The 21,754-nt window shown below is 40.4% G+C and overlaps 1 protein-coding gene and 1 non-coding gene across 2 annotated transcripts; one reads left to right on the top strand and one right to left on the bottom strand.

Annotated features, from left to right (window-relative positions):
• Positions 1–358: 358 nt before the first annotated feature.
• Positions 359–4,438, top strand: pim1 (Pim-1 proto-oncogene, serine/threonine kinase). The gene is made up of 6 exons (XM_020635388.3): positions 359–800; positions 1,031–1,137; positions 1,247–1,297; positions 1,473–1,839; positions 2,391–2,567; positions 2,677–4,438. The coding sequence occupies exons 1-6, from the start codon at positions 719–721 to the stop codon at positions 2,889–2,891; spliced, it is 999 nt and encodes a 332-aa protein (XP_020491044.1). The 5' UTR covers positions 359–718; the 3' UTR covers positions 2,892–4,438.
• Positions 4,439–7,589: 3,151 nt separating this feature from the next.
• On the bottom strand, positions 7,590–7,662 carry trnar-ccu (transfer RNA arginine (anticodon CCU)). Its single transcript has one exon. It is a non-coding gene; the product is annotated as a tRNA-Arg (tRNA).
• Positions 7,663–21,754: the final 14,092 nt, after the last annotated feature.

The raw sequence follows: 21,754 nt of genomic DNA, 5'->3' as shown, positions 1-21,754 counted from the left end.
ATTTAAGATCATGATAAAAGTTATAATAGACTATTCATATCTTCTATTTCCTGGCTGAGTTTCCCGCAAAGGAAAGAGACGGGGTAGCACTTGGCTTTGAATTTGCATTTCTCTCCAACTTGTATTCATAATTGTTACTCTAGACTCCCCCCTTTTCAGCGCCTTTTTTATTCCCGCCACGTCTGAGTCTGGTCCGGCCGGTTAAGGGGGTGGCTTTATTTTCATTACATGATTGACATGAGTTTGGAATGCGTACATGCATTCCTATTGGCTCAGAGAGCGGAAAAAGGCGGGGATGCGGTGACATCAGAGCCTGTTGCACCGCCCTCTTACTATTGCCTTATAAACGTCCACCCCCATCTCTGTGTTTCCAGGAGCCGGTGTCTGACGGAGTCTTTGGTACGCACACTGTCTAATCTGTTTATATTGTGAACCTACTCAACTGTTTACAAAACACTGCGTGTAGAAGACGCAGTTTCGAGTGAGTTTTTAATGCGCGCTGAGGTATCCATCCGCCGGGACACACTTTTGGGCTTTATTTTCCCTGGAACACGAGCCTCTGGATGAAAGGATCCCTACCGCATTTTTGTTGCTCCAACGTGGACTTAAACTGCTGGAGACCGGAGCCCTCAGGATCGGAATAAAATCACAGATTCAAAAAAATAAACACGAAGAAGACAACACGCCTTTGACCTGTGGTGGATATATACTTTAAGGAATGCTGCTGTCCAAGCTCAATTCTCTGGCCCACATCTCCACTGTAGACATGCCGGCGAAAATCCAGCTCCAAGTTCATCAAGGTTAGACGCCCTTTTCCCACTCTACCATCATGGAGGACGAGCTGCAGCAATGGCTGGCACACCGCTTATCGGGGCTCGGTCCGCACATGATACTACTTATTCATTTATAAGGAATTGCAGCTAATTTAAACCCTTATTACCAACGTATTACTCGTGTTACGTGGTGGTGTATCGGTTGTAGGTACCGATAGTTTCTTCGGTGTTAACCGGCTGTGTTTATGTTTTTACAGTGAAGGAGAGGGAGCCTTTCGAGAAGCTCTATCAGGTCGGCGCGGTGCTGGGAAGCGGAGGCTTCGGTACCGTCTACTCCGGTACAAGGATATCTGACGGATCTCCGGTTAGTATTTATTATGAACTACTATCAGAAATATTTTTTAACTCTGTTTTTTTCGTATGTTTTGTTGTGGAACATGTCATTTGACGCGGGCTCTTGTTTATCCTCTTAGGTTGCTGTGAAGCACGTTGCTAAGGACAGAGTCTCCGAATGGGGAGAGCTGGTAAGAGATTATATACAACTGGTTTTCGACATTTTAGACAATTTTTACATGATTATTTTTTACTATATATTTGAGAAGTATTGTATATTTTACAAAAAGTGAGACATATAAAGTATTTGGCGTCATTTTGGCATCATTTTTTATATCATATTTTAATGTTTATGTTTCTCTTTAGCCCAACGGCTCGCGGGTTCCCATGGAGATCGTGCTGTTGAAGAAGGTGGGCACGGGCTTCCGCGGTGTTATCAAAATGCTGGACTGGTTCGAGCGGCCGGACAGCTTCATTATTGTGATGGAGAGACCGGAAAACGTGAAAGACATGTTCGACTTCATCACGGAGAAAGGTGCCTTACCGGAGGAGCTGGCGCGGAGCTTTTTCCGCCAGGTCCTGGAGGCGGTGCGACACTGCCACAACTGCGGGGTGGTGCACCGGGACATCAAGGACGAAAACATCCTGATCGACCTGCGCACTGGGGAGATGAAGCTCATCGACTTCGGCTCTGGAGCTCTTCTGAAGGACACAGTATACACAGACTTTGACGGTGAGACAGCAGTGTTTAAAATTTGCCTTTTAGCATTGTAATAGTTTTTGTATGAAACCTTTTATTTTAAATATAGGTAGTTAGAGAAATTGAACCTTATATGTTATTTCACAACACCAGTAGGAATTCCTAGGTTGTGTCATCTCTGACATCCCCCACAGCAGCCTAATAATAATAATAATACAAGCTGAGCAGCATTGCCTTTGCTTTGGCGCCCCCTATAGGTTGAAAGGGACACTTTTACAACTCAAAGTTTGTAAACAATGTCACATGTCTGCTCCCCCTCCCACACTCAAACACACACAGCTCTCTCTCCCTCTCAAACACACTGCCTGTCACGCACCCTAGCACCTGAGTGCAGATAATCACCAGAAACAGACTTAGCTGATAAATCTGCACTTTGTTAATCATTTATTTGAAAACAGAGTAATAATAAATATGATAATCAGTTATGAGAGATTATTTCAAGGCCAAGTGATTATAAGTTTGTGGATTGTTGATAAATTAGTTTTTTAATGTTTTTTTTCTTATTTTTCCTTTCTCCCTGATAGGCACAAGAGTGTACAGCCCACCTGAGTGGATTAAATATCACCGCTATAATGGACGCTCAGCTACTGTTTGGTCCCTGGGTGTCTTACTATATGACATGGTGTGTGGGGACATCCCCTTTGAACATGATGAGGAGATCTTGAGAGGACAGGTGCTCTTCCGGAGAAGAATCTCAGCAGGTAAATAAACTTTGCCTCTCATTTTTATTTGGTTGTTTGGTTACAAGTGTTTAATATTTGATGCTTAGTCAAGTTTTCCAGTGTTTAATGTATCCTCATTCACTTGCAGAATGCCAGCAGCTGATCAAGTGGTGTTTGTCTCTGCGGCCGTCAGACCGCCCATCCTTCGAGGACCTCATCAACCACTCGTGGATGCAGAGCACATCCTCCTCTGTAGTCCCGTCCACGGTGCAGACAGAGAAGACGTCCACAGAGATCAGACTTCACAGCATCAGTCATGAGCCCACAGCCTTCACATCCACCCCTGTCACAGTGGCTCGGTGAAGCAAATTTAAAAAAAAACAGCTCATGCCGAGCTGATCTGGTCCGAACTGGCCTGCACTGAGACTATTACAAAAGACTTATGTAACAGACTTGAAGCAGAGAAAAGGGAGGGCTGGCCCGCGGTCCTGTTGCAGAAAAGACGAAGGTGTAAAGGACTGAATGCAGAGGAAGCTGAAAAAAATCATCACAACTTGGTTTCACTCTGCAAGGCCGGACCCTCTCCGCCCTCATAACCCCTACTACTTGATTTTCCCAACAGTGTCAGAGAGTTGTCCTCACTGGACTATGATCTCAACGCTGGGTGTTTATCAGTCTGTTAGAGGGCATGGCTCCGTATGCACGGCCACCTGCATCGAGCAAACACAATACATTCAGTTTCTTCTGAATGGAGAGTGGACACACTGAGTTATGTAACCTCTCGCCAAGCTGTACTCAGCTCTCACTCTATTTTCTGTTTGAGCAAAGAGCAGAGGCGTTTGCAAAGAGGATTTTTTTTTAAGTGCCTTCTGTGAGATTGTTGGGGGAACCTGAAAATACTTGAATTTGTCAAAGCAAAAATAAGGCTCTACTTCTCCACAGCCTTTATTGCTCCTTACTTTGTACACAGCTTTATATTTTTCTTGCTATTTTCCTCTCATGGGCCTAGATCAGTAAAGCCTATGCCATTTTACAACCACTACTATCACTACTTCTACTACTCCAATGTCATTAGCAACCAGACAACCTCATAGCTCCTGCAGCAACCTGTGCAAACAAATCATAAAAAACACTGGACTTACCTCTCTCTTTACTACAGCATCCACCTCTACGTACGCTACAACCTCCACTTCCTCCTCTTCTGTAAACTTGTGTACTGTACACAAACACAAAGCTTAGGCAACCGCTGGTTCACATCTACATGAATGCACACCACAATGCAAACCTAACCATACCGAAATACAACATCCTCTGCTCTTCACCTCGATTATTTTTAACGTTCAAACAGTGCCTCACACAGGTCTTAAAATTTGATGGAGACAAGAATTGTAAATAATAATAATGATATTTATTATTGCTGTGACTTTCTTTCTCACACTCAATGAGCGCAGAATTTATTTATTTATTTATGAGAGAATTTTGGCTGTACTTAATGTATTTCATTCCACAGTCACTGAAGGGCCCACAGATTATTTTGGAAAAAAAAAGACAAAGAAAGATTTTTTTTTCACCATATTTATTATGGCTTGAATTTTTTTAAAAGAGCAGATGCGCGTGTGTGTATATATTGTAAATATGTAAATAGTCCTGAAAGCACTTCCATGTTAATGTGTGTAAACATTGGGCGTCTACTGATGGTAACTGGTTTTGTTACGCTGTCGTCTGCTGTGTTAGAAAGTGAAATCTGAATGTTGGATGTTTGTGTGTGTGAATGCGATGTGAGATTGAGAAAACTTCCCTGGTTTCATGATTGCAGCTTGGATTGTTGTTTTCACCCATTAAAATTAGAATTGTAAATTATGTTAGAAACTATTTTTATACGACTTCAATAAATATTTTTGTAACTATTATTTTTGACTCCCTTGTATCACTTAAAGCAACACAATCTGTTGTTATGGACCTGCACACCTCATCATACTAATGTCTAACATCTACTTAGGTGAAAGGCAAAATATCATGTGGTACCTTTAAACACATAGAATCATGTTTCCTTTGATATAGTTTCCATAGACAGCAGCAGTACACAGAAATTGAACAGAAAGATCATCTTCTAGGTCAGGAGGTTATACAATTCTGTAAGCAGGCTTCCTGTTTTTCACCTTTGTAGAAAAAGCAGCATATGGAGCTGATGAAGAGATAAGAGATGACAGGTGGTTAGAAAAAGTGGGGGCTGGGTGCCATTTTATAGAAGTAAACAAGTTGAAATGATTCCCACAATTTACCCTCTACTATAAAACAGATATTTAAAAATGAAACACTAAATTAGTAATTTTACAAATGTGAACTGTAGACTTCAGAGGACTCATTGTGTCAAAGGTTTAGTGTTTCAACTCACATGTCAGTGCCAGAGTTTTGAACTGAGGACTCATTGTCTCTCAAGTTCTGATATAAATTAATATGCTGTATGTTTTATTAAATGTATATTTATTTACCACTGCTTGGTCTGCATCATTGGTACAAAGTAACACATTTTGCAAAGCTTTATATTTACTCTCATTACATTTATGTAATGACCCAATCGTCCTTCTTCAACAACATGCAAAGCCGATTCCAACAGACCTGGGATACTGTAAAACAGTTATAAGTTAAGTTATCGATACAGTATAGTTTTATCTACAAAAAATTAGCAAGCATGTTTGATGAGTCCATTGAGGTTTCCTTTTTGTGCATTTTTCAGTGAGAATGTTTTACCAGTAAACAATCTTAAATGTGAGGACTGATTCAATGCGTTACCAGTATACTGTTGTTAAAATGTCCTGTCTGACATTAAAAAAAAAGGTATATTTAAAGATACTTTATACAAAGCTAAAAACATCTGTTATTACCAAGTGGCAGCTCATCAGTTTCGATATGAAGAAGTCAAATGACTGACAGTCAATCGTGGTGTAGTTGTTTGTCAGGGGGCTTAAGACCCTCCTCAGCTCCAGCTTGTAGCCTGTTGTTAGGCTGACTGAAAGTTAAATTGAGATAGCATTTCCAGCATGGCGACCGCCATCTTTAGGCTTCCAAAGCCCCCTTCAGTAACCAATGGTTGACGCCGCTCCATTCTTCGTCCATGTTTATTTCCAGTCTATGATTGTAACTCCTCTTAGCGTCAGGTATAAACTATACAGTTATCACTCTCTCCAGTTCACAGCTGTAAAGTGTCTTCATGGGTTTAATCCCACTGAAAAGCTGCAGATGCTCTCATGGATTAATCTAGACATTGATAGTGAGCAGCAGGCAATCATGGATCTGCTCTCTGGGACAGATAAGAGTTGTAGCTGTAATCAGTTGCAATGCTCTCATGGGAAGTCGGCCTCACTGCTAATCTTCCTTGAGACAGCGCTGCTAGGACCCAACCTGAAGCAAAACTGATATTAACACAAGTAAATTACAGGGGTGTTTGGAACGCTGCAGCTCACATCAGCCCCAGTTAGTGGCAGTCTGGTGAATATGAAGTGCTATTACCTGCTGTGATATGATTAACATGGATATGGATGCTAGAGAGGATGAAGACGGTGGCCATGATGTGTACTTGTAACTATAGCATACCCCAGTACACTACTCTTAGCTCAGCTAGCGACTCTATTGGTGGCGCTTTCAGTGGCAGGATGTATCTCTCACTCTTTATCATGTAATCTAACCTTACACTCTAAGTTTTTCCGACTTCACTTTAGTTGAAGAGCACCAAGAACTAAACTTGGTAGCTCTTTATTGACAGCAACAAATGTACTACTCAGAAACTGTTTGAGCAAATTAAATAATCAATAAACCAAAACTAAAAATCACAATCTGTAATGTTGTAGTTGCAGGTTATTAAACATGAATACAGTTGCTGGTTTAGATTTAACATTTAATTACAGTATGTGAATTTAAATACAAGCTTTTGATCATCATGTACAAGCCAACACTTACTTCTGTCCAGCTTTTCTGCATGATGACATCAAATCTGTCAAATGGGCACAGAAATGTTGTGTTTCCCAGTTGTTGGATTGGAAACCCATTTTCCCCAAATTCACATATCACCACATAAATGCGAGAAGAGAAAGGTATTTAGCATCTACAGAGACAGATATTTCAGTCAGGATTTTGTAAGACCCAAATCAAAGCTTATAGTAGAGCAGCTCTTGGATTTGTTGAGATGAAAAACAAGACTCCAGGGAAATGCTGATGTTGCCCTGTGTCTTCTGGAAGAGTTAATAATCATGTGCTTGATTGTAAAATTCGACCGAAAGTTGATGTTACTGAGAGTTTACTGTCCATTTGACCAAAATATCAGTTGTTGCAGGGTTTTAAAAATACATTTAGCCATGGTAACCGTAAGTGTCTGTATAGTGATGGTAATGTCCGTCTGTTTAGAATATCATAGTGGAGTTGTTGTGAAGTTTGGTGATTCAGTTCAGGCAGAGCTGCATAAGTGATGCATAAAGAATCAATGCCACAAACAACATCAGTCATCAGTAATAAAGGGTATAATTAAAGATTATTCACTGATCTTTTATCAGTGCCTCTCCATTTATAAACACACATACACCAGAGACAACCACACACCGTAGCTACCATCTAATTCTTGTTGTATAACTCTGATTTCTGTTCTCCAATCAGCGTACACCTCTACAGTCCGTCCGTCTGCCGATCAAAGACTCTCCGGAATCTCATTTCAAATCAGTTACAAAAATGAAGTCCTGCTGCTGTTCCAGAAAACTCACTGTGGGTATCTTTGTATCAGATAATAATAAAGTGATGTCATCAAAGGATGACGAAAATAAAATGTCATCACCAGCATCAATTTGAACAGTAGTGTCAGTCTCCAGTCATACGTTTGATCTGATGACACCCTTCCTCTGCAGGTACTCAGACAGCATACAATTTCCCTGAAGAGATTATAGTGTGTTGAGACCACAGGTAGTTTCCACGAATAACCCCGACATTTATTTCCTCTCCTGTTCTGAGAACCACAGGCCACATCCAACTGCGCATATGTCAGCTCTCGTTCTCATGACAGTCTAGAAAAGCAGCCACCCCAGATGGGACTCGAACCCACAATCCCTGGCTTAGGAGGCCAGTGCCTTATCCATTAGGCCACTGGGGCTTCACATGATTCACTTCTATCAGTCCTGTCCACATACGGGGAGTTCCACAACAAAGCATCAACGTCAGAGGCATAATGGGTGCTTTCAGGTGACATAACAATGTCCTCTGGCAGAAACTAAAATCAGCAGTGAGCTCACTTTCAGCTCGTAGTTTAGCTGCCCAGTCTGCTACTGTTTTTATTATTAACTGTTTCTAGTTACAAGCAGCTGTTTTCAGTGAAAAAGCTCTAAAATCAATCAGTATAATACCTGCTCAACACCAAACGGCTACAGACTGAAAGGACTAAATAGAGTGGGACATTTACAAGCTACATGTTTACATAGCCAGAAAGAGTACTCCTAATTAACCATATTGGTTTGGAACTGGATGGTTTGGATGTAAAGATAATAAAACTGTTTGTTGATGAATTTGGCTTACCAGTATAACCAAAAGGGGATAATCAATTCTATGTTTACAACTCGTTTCAGCCAAAACCATCAGTTGTTACAGGCTTAAAAAGTTGTTGTTGGGTGTTGGCAGGCAGACGTCTGTAGCGAAAGTTTTAAGTCAAATGTGTAGCAGAATAAGTGTTAAGTGATGATCAGGGATAGCTCTGTTACTAATTTCAACGGCGACTGCATGAGCGCATCTTTCTTTACTTCCTAAACCCAGCGCCTGTAAATAGGGTGTTTGATTTGTTGTTCTGGGACGTTCAACGCCAAGTGCTTCTAATTTCTTCCCACTCCATACTAGTATTAAAGTATTGACATGTTTTTTTTATCAAGGACACATGAAGCCAAGGAGAGGTGAACAATATGAAGAGATGAAGGTTGTGGTAATAGTAACAGCAAGAGTTTTCACCCCTGCATATAAGTTTTTCGGCTAGACACAGTGACTACCTTGACAATATCTGTTTTCTCTGTCAACCAAACAATGATAACAAAAAGCATCAGACAAGCATTGAAGACAAGCTAACCTAGCTAGCTTGCTGTTAACCCCTCTCTGAATGTTAAGCTAACCAAACACATTGCTGCCTGTGAATAATCTTGCTTTCCAAAAATGCAATAACAATTCCCTGACATTTTGAACACAAAAATAATGAAGTCACTTGCTTTGAGACACCACAGTGATCTGTTCTTTCCTTTTGTTCATACTACCATTGTTGACCACAGTTTTCCCCTGCACATGTGGAAGGACTGATCATGCAAACTGCCTACAGATTGAAATACAGAGTTGGGTATTTGCATGGACTGTTGGTGACTCACTCTCTCCCTCCCTGAGTTCAGTTCATTTGACTGTCTTGATTCAACACTGAGTCATTACAAGGACACAGTGAAACATCTACCAGAGACATTTTAGAACAACACTGCCTGTGATAAGCTTTCAGAAAACAGAGACATATCGATAACTCATTTGTGTCTCCTTGGAGGGGTCTCGTGTAATTATGAGTCAATGGGGGTGTCATTTGTTTTGATCACAGACGCTGTATGTTCTCTTTGTGTGTCTGTTCTCCCCCTTGAGCAGGCGTTATTCACTTCTTAACACCTCACCAATCAGAGCTGATTGGCTCATCTGTGTCATGTTCCCGTAACTCGTGTGCTGCACCTTCTTCTTTGGAAAGCCAGGCTGTTACATTGCGTCAACCTCCCTCCTCTGCTCTAACTGAAAGATACAGAGAGAGAGAGAGAGAAAGAGAGAGCCAGAGCAGTTGGGCAATTTGTCAGGAAGTTCCTTTAGCTCCCCCACCTCCATCTATCTCTTTCTCTCTCGGTCACTGTCTGTCTCTATCTGCATGTCTTTGTCCTCCTGTTATCAGACCACATGATAAATACACCACAGACACACACATTCACATTCCTATGCACACAAAGGCATGGTTCGCAAACAATCAGATGGATGGGAAATCATGTGTACACTTGTAATTGTAATTTATGGCCTATGCACGTGAACCATGCATTTGTGCATCAGGTAGGAAAGATATCGTGTTTGGCTATGCATTAAAATAACGTCTCATAGATAAAAACCCATAGTCATCCAATGGAATATAATACATCAAGAAGGTCCATTATGTTAATACAAGGACAATGGGATCAATTCAGTCTGTTTAGTATTTGCTTATAGAATGATAAATGATGGTGTACTTTTAGCTCAAATATTGATAATTTGTTCGCTTAATTGGAACTGAGAAGAGATATCTTTGTCCAATCTTATACTGTGTTTTTCTACTTAGTGGTAGATAGGTAAGTGAACATGTTTGTTTCTCACAGACTGTTCTATGGTTGGTTTTCTTTGAACTACATTTCTATGACTTTCAAAATGAACGACCAGAGAGCTCTAGTGGGCGACATCTGTCCTAGTTACTAAAAATGTAATGTACCAACAAAGTGACTGTCAGGTGATTGTCCTGATAAAGGCTCTTTTGCAGAAACCTTGACCTTAAGAGGTTAGAAATAATATGATTGTATCTGAGTTTGAACTTTGCTGTTTCTTCTTTCGAATTCCTTTCATTCTCTCAGTCCTTCAAAGATAAAACTACAAAAAAATGTATGCCGTAGCCATGCCTTGGTTTGTGTTGGTTGACTCAGGGCATTTCTGGATGGGGAGCGGTTGTATTTCATCCAACCATTTCCACCTTAAACTCACCAGCTTGCAGGTGAGTTTAGGAGTGGATGTGATTAAAACTAGCAATATGACAGACGCAGATGTGGCAGCAACAATGACAAAATATATTAATAGTGAGGCTAAATGACAAACGGATAAAGCTCGTTCCAAAATGAGGACAAACCTTCGGTTGGATTTCACCGTCGGATGCACAGTTGGCCAACTTTCTGTTTGACAGGCAGGTGCCATTTACCGGCCGGTAGCTTGTGCCAGCTTTTCCATTAAATCCATACACAGGTCAAAACACCCTTGAATATACACCTTAAATAATACATTTCAACAGGGTCTTTCATCAAAACATCCAACCATGGACACAGATGGGGTACTTGTTTGAATTTGTTGTGTAAAAGGTTGGTGGACTGCTCCTTTAATGTATTCTCTAATCCCAACACTCCTTTATTAAAGGTTTTTATACAGTTAGTTCAACCCCATAAAGCCAGAAGTACACGCTTACACTAAAACATAAAGTGAGTAATGGATGTTGGCCACTCAGAGTCGATGGCACCTTGTCAGGCAGAACTGAGGGTACGATGATCCAGTGGAGGTCAGGATGATCTGCCTCCTCCTGGTTGAGTAACACCGTGTTCCAGATGTCACGGTTGGGCTCTGACTCTGCTCTTCACTGCATGTCTAACAGCTAATCCACACTTTGTGTTTATGTGTGTATGTGGAGGGGGCTAGACTTCAGGCACCAGACTGTAGGGTCATGTTGACTGCGATGAAAAAATCGTAGTCAAAGATTTGAAAAAATAAATAAATACTTTCCATGTGTCGGGAGCTCAGAGTTTCCCTCCCTTCACAAAGAAATGACTCACACAGTGATGCATTGGTAAAAGGTGGGTTAAAGCTGATCAGCAAAGACCAGGGACTGTAACACCTTGTATAGTACTGTTATATATTAACAGTGGGTTGGTTACAATATTAGCTTACGTAACATTTTTGTCAGACTTATTTTTGGGCTTTTTGCCTTTATTTATAGGACAGTGGACAGAGTAGGAAACAGGGGAGAGAGTGGGGAATGACATGCAGGAAAGGAGCCACAGGCTGGACTTGAACCCAGGCAGCCAGCATGGAGGACTATAGCCATTGGCCCTGACCAAACCACTAAGCCATCTTTGCACCCTAACATAAGTTTTCGAACCAATTCAGTTTGGAAATTAATGCATGAGAAAATAATTCTAATGCAATGAAGATATACCATCTCTACCATAGCCCTTTGATTGGGATTTTGCATTCCCAACATAACCTGACATTTATCGTGGACCAATTCAAATGACTTTCAAGCGGTTGATCATTGAATTATTAAATGAAATATTGGTTTAAAATCAGTGGAAAAGCTACAGATTGATATGTAAAAAAAAAAAAAGAAAGGGGCCTTGAAACTTCAAATCAGTCTGTCTATAAAATAATAGGTCAAGTTAGATTTTGTTATGTTAGCTAGTTCTGGTGCAGCTGTTGGGTTTCTGTGACAGGACTTGTGCTTAGTAACGATGGGGTAAGGGCCGGAACAGCTGGTGATGCAAACAGGAAATCCTCCATAGCCCAGACAGTCTCATTTTCAGATTGTCAACCTTCTGTTATAGGCAGATAAACAGTTCATTTGCAATTCTAGGGGGGGGGGGGGTACTACACTACTCACAAACCTAAAGTGCCACGTCTTTGATTGGTGGAGCTCGCTGTTGTCTGTCTATGGAAATGTTGGGTTGCTACCACTGAGGTTATCGGAATAAGATCTGTGTAAGTTTTAAAGGCAGTGTGCTAAAATATTGTTTGTTGAAACTTGTTGGAATCACAATGCATTGTGGGATGCGTAGTTTCTTTACTCCAAGAAAAAATTATGTGCACAGTCATTTACCTTTGCCTTTTTCTCCATTTCCAATTGTTTTTGTTCCTGCTGAAGCCAGGAGTATTCAGGTAGCTGGTTGGTTGGTTCTAGGATTAAACATATTGATATAAGGATTTTCTGAAATGTCACTGGAGGATTTGAATTGGGAAATTTACTTACTCAACAAGAGTAGTTGAGTGGGCGGTCACTGTTGAGCTCTAGTATTCTACATTGTCTGCTAGCCCCACCCATCCAATTAAAGCTGAATAAAAAATAATACACACCAAAATAAAATGGTACATAGAGTCAGTATGTCAAGAATGAGACCAGATTCTAAAAAAAAAAGGATCTTCTGTGTCCACAAGACTGACAGGAGGTCCAGAAGGACTACTCTGCAGTACTAAATTATGACTAAAATAAATACATTATGCATTTGTAATGCAAGCTGTTGCTAAAGTCAACTTCACTACTTATCCTTTCACAAAGCTTAAGCACAGAGAAATACATTTTCCCAGAGCAATGATGATTGTTTTGTTCTACAAGGATTCCGTCTGTGGATTGAGTGCAAATAGAAAACAGCAGTGTGAATTTAATGAAAGGAAACCCGGCAGCATTTCATTTGTTCATCAAGTTGTTTTCCCATGGCAGAGTTATTTATTGCTTCATTAAGTAGGAATGTTCTTCTCTTTCTTCTGCATAAACTCCTCCTGCAGTTTAATCTGCATGAAAAGACAGCCGGCACTCATCCCTTTTTTTCTTGACATGTAGTCACATGAAGGCAGCAGAACTGTTTACTCTGTTTTCACATTTTTATGAATGACTCAGGCCTCTTCATAAGAAAGGGAGATGGTGAGAGGGCGGACAGCTCCCGCCCAACCTCAACATTCTCTCAACAGCTAAACAGGATCCCACGGGTTGTGGCTATCCTCAGCCATGTTACTACTCAGTGAGTGACAAGCCTGGACACGGAGGGAGAGAGGAGGTCTTAGGTATGAGGAGCTTTATAAACAAACCGGTACCACCATGTTGTGCAAGTGCTCCTGTTGCAACTCTTTTTTCCCACCAATTTGTCCGTTGAAGTTCCCAACAAAATACCAACTGCTGATGAGAGATAAAGGGAACCGCAGACATCCATCACTTTGACATTTACGTGGAATACCTCAATTTCTGTGACACAAGGTCAACACTGTTGGAATAACTGTTGAACTGACCGTTACATTTTAAATATTCACTTCTCTAAATATTCAAGTCCTTCAACTCAGGATCAGAAATCCCCTCAGATCCAGGTGGTTTTACAGCTATTAGATAAATCATCAGCATGGACGTTATTTGACTAACTGGAAATGTCAGGTTTCTTTATTTAGGTCTACATTTTTTCAGTTTTGGTGTTCATCCTTTCATATTGATATTAGACCTACAGCAGTGATTCAAAGATCTGGAGCAAAATTACATTATAAGTGCTTTCACGCTCACCCAACATTCCTGACATTTTTGGGGCAGTTAAATTTTTCACCCAAATTTTCCAGCCATCTCCCTTCTAAATTTGTGTCGGTGAAGTCAGGGTTAGCCGATGAGAGAATGTTATATTCAGGAAAAATTCACAGTGAGCGATGGAGAGGATTTGATGGTGTTTATATCCTGCAGCTGTCACATGATTGTCTCTCACTGAGGTCCAAGTGTAAACAAGAAACTGAGGAAGATTTCAGAGGCAGCATGTTTCACATGTCCACTGATATTGTAAATATATTGATTAGCATTTAGCTATAGGAGTAAATTCATGACTTGACTTATGATCCTCCAGAAGAACACAGAAAATACTCACTGCTCTGGGTGGGAAATTAAGAGATTTGAACTGACACAGTCAACAGGCTGGTTGAAGCTTCCCACAGAACACTTGAATAGCCTCTTTACTTTACTTGTTAATACACCTTCAGCGAGTATTTTTCCCAGGCCGCTGGCTCAGAAGTGTGGGAGTCCAGGCTTAGGTCAGTGGATCTGTTTGTCTCTGGGATGCCTGCTGGGTTTCCAGGGTAGTTGGAGTAACAAGTCTGAGTCAGGGGTGACCCTGACTCTCTTTGGCTAATTCCCGGAGCAGCTGATAGGCTGTGGGAGGGGGTGGTAGGAGATTCTTGTAACTAAAAGGTTATGGGAAGGAGAGGCTGAGGAAGCTATGAAGAAAGGATTTGGACAAAATCACCAAAAAAGGGGTTCTGGTCAACATTCATGATGATGATGTTAGAGTTCATAGCATCCTCTTTTTTGTAAGTATGTCCAATTACACACAGTTTCACAATAAAGCAACCTTTTAGTACAGCAACAACCTAATTTTCAATAATATATAGCACGGAAATATTGCTAGTGTATTGTGCTAAGTATTAGCTTGTCAAAGGAGGCAATGAGGCTAGCTTAACGGCAGTAAGCACAGAAAACAGCTTGCCTCGGACTAACCAAAGGCTAAACATTGATCTCTCAGCATGTTGAATAATACCCTTGAACATATTGTATCTTTTGGTTTCATAAGATGACAAAAAAAGTATTTTTGTTGATATAAAGTTGCCAGACAATCAACAGCCCCAGAAAGTCATTGACCCCTGCTGCTAGCTTACCAACAAATGGCTGCACAATAAAACTCTCTTTCAAACCTCAGCTTATAGTCTAAACATTTTTAATTTTTGACAGTTTAATTAACAAGCTATAGCATACTGTTGAGCTTTTAAGTTGATGCTGGTACAAGGTAGCTAGCTGCTTCCACCCTTAATGCTAAGATAAGCGAATTTTCTGGTACTGCTAGCATACAAACTTAAGAAACAGCCGTTTTCACACATGCAATCCTGAAAGTTTCTAGAAAATTTCAGGACAGCCTATCTATGAAATTGTCCTATGTTGCCAACATAGGCCTATGGGCTTCACATAGGCAGGAAAACTAGATACATTTGGTTGATAAGTTCAGCTGTTTGTGTTCACACATGCAGCTCACTCTGAACATTTCAGGAAGTTTTCGAGAGTTTTGTATGTGAAAAAGGCCTGCGATATGAATCTTCTCTAATCAACTCAAACTTTATTGTCATTTTGTAATGCAATGGTGTACAAGGCAGAATGAGAAAGTGTTTCTCAGGGAATCTCTAAATAACTAAAAACAGTAGCCAAAAATATATAAAAAATACAATATAAAAACACAAAACAGTGACATGACATGTTTGAGAGAAAAAAAAGGCAAGATTGGTGAACATGTAGATGGTCTATTGTTTTCACTAAATAAAATGTCCATCAGACGTTCTATATTAGGAAACAGTAGCTTACTTAATGGTTAAATGATGTATAATCAATGCAGACGTTTCACTGAGCTTTATGGAATGAGTTTCTGCAGCATCACCGAGCTGTTCGTCTCAGAAGACGTAAATCTTGCTGTTGGTATTCAGTTCCTAACTTGTCAAGTGTGATTAGACCTGAAGTCAAGGGAGTGGCAATAGCCAAAGGGCTAAACAAGCAGGTTTGTGACCAGGTCGACCAGGTTGACCAGGTTCAAATGACTTGTTCCCCCGGGAGAATGTCGTTGGGGAGGAATAAGTAATGAGTTTCACCTGAGCAGTAGCTGTGTTATGGGTAATTGAATCACGTGCCAGATTTACAAGAATTAGACGGAAATGGGAGTGTGCAAAGTGTTTGTGCTAAAAGTGTTTCCTAGCTTTGGGGAGATTTCTAATCTTTTAAAATGAGGCTTTGTCTGAAAAAAGGCCAAGTTGAATATCTCCATCATTGTATCTTTCTTGTGCATCCCATTATACCTTCTTTACTGTTTTTTATTTCTGTTTTGAAGGTTAAGTTTCAGGATTGCAGAATGCAAAATGTTTTTCATGTTTGTCATCAGATGGAAGAAGAAAAATGGCAGTTTAGCATCATTAGTCTGGGAGCCATGACTCCCAGGATTCCCCATCTTTACTCCCCATTTCTTGCTGAGAACCTGTGTGAGGTTTTACAGAAACTACAGAGGGAGTGCTGCATTCCTATTGGCTGACTCAGCGGCTCACACATTGCGCTGGCTGCTGCCACGTCCTTTGAGGGAAAAGGTCAGTTCGCTCTCACTCTCAGAGTCAGAAAGTGAGAAGATGAACACAGTACCATGAGATAAGGACCTATAGACACTATCTCAGTCATTGCAATGAAATGCAGGGAGTCAGGTAAGGAGACTGTGTAGAAATAGAAAACACACACACACACTGCCTTTGTACACAGATCAGTAGTGGGGTGTAAACACGCGCATGTGACTGACTTGTAAATCACGGGGCTTTGTGTTTTTTTGGAAGGCTTGCTGTGTGTTTTCTGTGCTTGCTTAAGATGTCCCTCATCTGGAACATATTTCACCAAACTTTTATGGCATTGCTGAAGAGAACACAGTGTAACATTGCCTGAGGATACAATAATTCCTCTTTTGAACAATCACTCAGTATGCCAAATAAGACTCTGGTAAACGTACTTTCATAATAACCAGCAGGTTTGCCAATATGGCTGCGAGTCGTAACACTACAACAATGATAATCCACAGGCTGTGCAAGGAAGACGCAGAAATGTGATTATCCGGCCTCAAATGTAATTAAAGTTCTCCACCTTTGCACTTTGCCTTACTTCTGTTCCCTCGCTTCCTGTCTGTCTTAACAAATATTTGTCATAACCTCCCTGCCCACATGCATTCCCATTAGCCCCTCCCTCCCACACTCACTGCCTTCCCGTAAAGACGCTGCCTCACACACTTCCTCATTCCTGAAAAACCAATAAAGAACACTGATGTGGCAACACTCGAGCTTCTGCTTGCTGGTACTAGCTTTATAGGCTCCGATTGTCAGTGAGTCGTGTGTGGAAATAAAAAAAAGGTGAAAGGGATGTTGATGACCTGCATTTCTCAACTTTTTTGTTGTGAATGTCACTCGCATGTGACTGACTCTGTGATAATTTATGACTTACAACTCTGTAGTAAGTGTCCAAGGAATAGTAAACAGCTTTTATGAAATACAGCAGCATGTGTAATATTTCCTGTGAGGATTAGCAATGTAGTGGAGAGACAATAAGAGGCAGCAACAATACAGTCTTTACACTCAGGAATAAACCTTAAAATATATGAAATACATGAGGAACCTTAAACCCCAACCAAAAAATACCTTAGCTGAAACTAAATATCCAGCATTAGCATGGACACCTCCAGCAAAACAACAGCTTAACTTATTCAAATCTACAATGAACCTCTAGGGGTCTTTTCACCCTGTCTTACACATTGAAAGCCTCCCAAAGATAAACCAAAACTTATGATAATGCCTCAAAGCTAAAGCTAAAATTAAAGCTAAAATTAGGGCTATCTTGCATGTGCCTGTTCCCTTTTTTTTCAGGTAATTGCTGTGTGTTCCCTGTATGAAGCCAAAAGACAATTCTAACCTTTTTTTTTACCCGCTACCATGATCTTATCCTTATACCAACCAGGTAGATCTAGCACCGAACCTATCAAAGTGTGACCAAACCAATGAGCATGCGTTAGCAATATTGTCAAACGGCACTGTGATTAATCTATAAACCATAAAACAATATGGCCGTAGTTCAGACACGTGCATAAGACACAACTGACATCCAAATAGAAGACGTATAATACAACTGCTCAAACCGTGCTGAGTGAATGTCCCAAGTAAACTGATGAAGTCAACCTTAGGTAACAGCCTTTGGCAATGGATGGGTCAATGCATTACTTTCACAGAGGAGGCTGAGAGTCACAAATAGTCTATACTGAGTAGACTGTAGTAGATTGTATGAACCATGGACGTAGTTTCAGTGGCGTCACATTATGAAGCCTAGCAGTGGTGGCTGACATGTTGAACTTGACTTTTGTCTAATCTAGTAACAGGCTAAAGGTGGTGCTAAGACGGGCCTTTAGTTTCCTGGAAAACTGCTACACAGCACCCTCTTGCCAGTCGACTCAGCCGCTAAACAAATTTATGCAGAAGTCTTAACTGTGATAAAACCAAAATGGATGAGTTATATAAGAAAATCGTCTTCCTTCAATTGTATTTAAAAATGTTTATTTCTGCTGTCATAATGGGCATATTAAATGGGGGTTAATGGTACTTCTAAGGCTTTGGGAACCAGCCTCAAGTGGACACTCAAGGAACTGCAGTTTTTTCTTAGTTCAGCCTTGGCTTCAATTTCAACACTAGAGGTTGCCTCGTTGGGTGAACACATAACCCTCACCCAGGAGACTGGGGTTTGAGTCTTGTATGGTGCAAATATCAAAACGGAATTATAGTTTAACAAATGAAAAATAAAAATGTGTTGGAAAAACAACATGTTGGTTTTCGGTGTAATTACAAAAGAAAAATAGAGGACACCTTTTCCTAAGACGTCTTATGAGTTGTGTTTTTGAACGCATTGACTGCGTATATGTATCTCACTGAATATAGTCGCTGGCTAACGTCATTTTATTGACAGTCACATGATAGTTAATGCATTATCCCACTTATACTCAAGTCACTTTCTGGAGAAAAAAATACAAGACACTTATGTTAGGTTTTAAGGCAATTTGGAAAAAATTCCAGAGTTTTGATGAGATATTTTTGCTTGTTACTTAACAGCATATTTTCTTTAAGCTGCATCCCAATCTTTTGATTTTTTTTCAGTGGTTTTAAGGATTTTTAAATTCTCTTATTGTTAAAATGTCATACTAGATTGTTTTATAAAATGTAAACTTATAGGCTTTGACTCATTCTTACATACAGGCTGAGCCATAGCCAACACATTAATGTATTATTATTAATTGATGAAGAGACAGACAAACATGTCTGCAGATTGGAAAAAAATGACACCTTGCAGAAAAGAGTATATAATCAGACCATGTCGAGGCGATGTGATCATACATGCTTACTATAGAGTCTATCCAGCAATCCTGGTGATCTAACTGTATGAGTAAGCACATTTTAAACACCTTTTGTTCTGCTCTTTAAATGAATCATTTTCCAGCTTTGATTAAAATAATGTAATGACTTTCCTGCTCTCACACAGTTGCTAAGTGGAGACTTTTTTAGGCTCCAGTCAGGCTGGCAGAAACTGCTGAGGAGGGAGAGTGTGTCAGTTCTGCTGCTGAACATCAATTACATAAAGCTCCCCTGACTGTACTCCCTGAACTTTCCATCAGGCTGTTTGTTAATCAGCCATTAATAGCAGAGGAAACAGGGGATTGTGCAGCCTGCAGTTTATAGTAATGAAGAACCTGAAAAGGTACAAAAACAGGAACTGACCTTGACACTTCCTGCTGGCTGTGTGCCGTGTGTGCTGTATGTGTGTGTGTGTGTGTGTGTGTGTGTGTGTGTGTGTGTGTGTGTGTGTGTGTGTGTGTGTGTGTGTGTGTGTGTGTGTGTGTGTGCGTGTGCGTGTGCGTGTGCGTGCGTGCATGTTGTTGGAATGTACATGACAGTCTTGGGAGCTTCCTATGTGTTGAAATTGTCTGTCACAGTCTTGACCGTTTCTGGCTCCATTCACAGCAGTAGGCAGGATATTATCATGGCACGGTGATGATAGAGCGAGCGGAGGGTGATAATTAACCACAAACCATGCCTTATGATAACATTATCACTGAATAATCACCACAAACATGCAGTAAATCAGAAATACATGCAGTTCTTACAGACTCCTAATGACACAAAGTAAGAGACAATGCACCTAAAAATAGACCTTTATAGCCGGCTGAGCTGATCAGCACTCGGATGTGTTGAATCACTTTGCACATGAACACAACAGCCTAATCTGCCAAGGCCCAAGCAGGGCGCTAATGCAGATTACACAGGAAAAGTGTTTTTTTTAAACTGTTGCATAATCTTTAAATACTTGTTCAGCGTTACATATTAAAGGTAGAAAAAATCAAAACAAAAGAAACTGCATTATATTTGTGTATATTATATTTTCAAATGTTTTTCTTCTAAAAACCCAATGAGATAAAAATACATCTTATGATATTTTTTGACCTTGCAGCCATTGGATATTTGGCCTTGAATTTGGGTTTTCAAAGCACAATATTATATGTTGAGTCTTCTAAGAGCATGTGTGCAATAAAAACAATTCTTACTAGTGAATTCTGTTCTAAGAAAGCTAAGCTCAGACTGCAGTCAAAATTGACCACAAATTGGCTGTATTTGCTTGTTTGTGACTCAGATTTCTTCCTTTGAATGATTTTTTTGTTTTAGGTTGAGATATCGGATCGGTTTCTGCCTTTTTACAAATAGGAAAACTTTCAAGAGATGTGGGGAGAGATGGTGGAGGATGACAGGGATCAAACAGTGTCAGGATTGGGAGGCAAACCTGTGACAAATATTTTGCAGCCTCTGTACATGAGTGTGCCTGCTCTACCAACATATGGTCAGGTTTTATTGCAATGCATCATCGGTCTGAAAAGAAATGTAGGCATTTGTGCAACCTGTGCGTCACTCCTATGCACAACCTAAAGTAGATGGGTTACCGAACTGTGGTCAAAGTCTTGTAGAGGAGCACTTTCACTGGCAGATGAAGTTACAGCATTAGCCTCTTGGACCTCATATTGGCACTGGATTAAAGGTCATAGACAGTTCAAGTCACTATATTGAACTTCCCAAAATACTCACATGACTTTGAACATTGAAAAATTATCGAGGCTTTCCAAATTTGACAAATCTAAACCAGGCTAATTACCCAAATTCAGATGTGTAATCTAGCATTCAACCTCTCCATGGGGAAGAAAGTCATTAAAACTCATTCTGAGGGGATCATGAACGTCTGTGACAAATTTCACGTCCAACTTTTCAAAAATTGTTGTGCCATTTACCCATAAACCGTAAAAGTCGACCTAATGGAGGCGTTACAGGAAAGGTCAGGAGATCATCAAAAGGATGTATCTTCTGGGGACCATGAATTCCTGCAAAAAAAAATGTCATGGCAACCCATCCAGCGATTGATAAGGTATTCTAATAAAAACCAAATATGTCAACCTCTAGGTCCTGATGTGAACAGTTGTTCTCCAGTTCAGCCTGGACCAAAATAGTGAACAAATTAATCGACTGACTCACTGATATCCTTGAAAGCACGCCACCAGCACGGCTAAAAAAACAATTCCATTTTAGCACAGGATTTCCTTATGACAAATTTATTCTGAGCTACAATCACTTCAATGAGTGTTTGTGTTTATTCAAGGAATATGCTAATGTTAGCACATGTACAAGTGTGCTGCCAGTAATTCTGCGTTTTCCTGGACGGAAGGAAATCTGACATCAGCTGTGTGCATCCATAAAGGTCCTCTAGCAGTCAGAGAGGAAAAACCAGCACTGAAATAGTAGTATAGGAAACTGGGAGTAGAGCCTTAGAAGAGGATGTTAATAGGAAAGGTACAATGACAGCCTTGGGGCACATGTTCCAAACGCTGCACAGTGGTGCTCTTACTCCCAGCTATTCTAGTTAATATGATGTCGGAGTGCTCGTGTTGTGTAGTCGAGACAAAACTAACGTGCTGTTTGTTTTCTTTGAGTGCTTATTTACAGAGTGAGAGGACATGCACACTAAAAAACACGGAGGAATGTGTTTTACAAGAAGCTGTTTTTGATTAACTTTAGCCACACAAAGGCATACA

This window comes from Labrus bergylta, chromosome 12 (genome assembly GCF_963930695.1).
Source record: "Labrus bergylta chromosome 12, fLabBer1.1, whole genome shotgun sequence".
Lineage (NCBI taxonomy): Eukaryota > Metazoa > Chordata > Actinopteri > Labriformes > Labridae > Labrus > Labrus bergylta.
The sequence above is the reverse complement of the archived record's forward strand: the minus strand, read 5'-3'. Positions and strand labels throughout refer to the sequence as shown.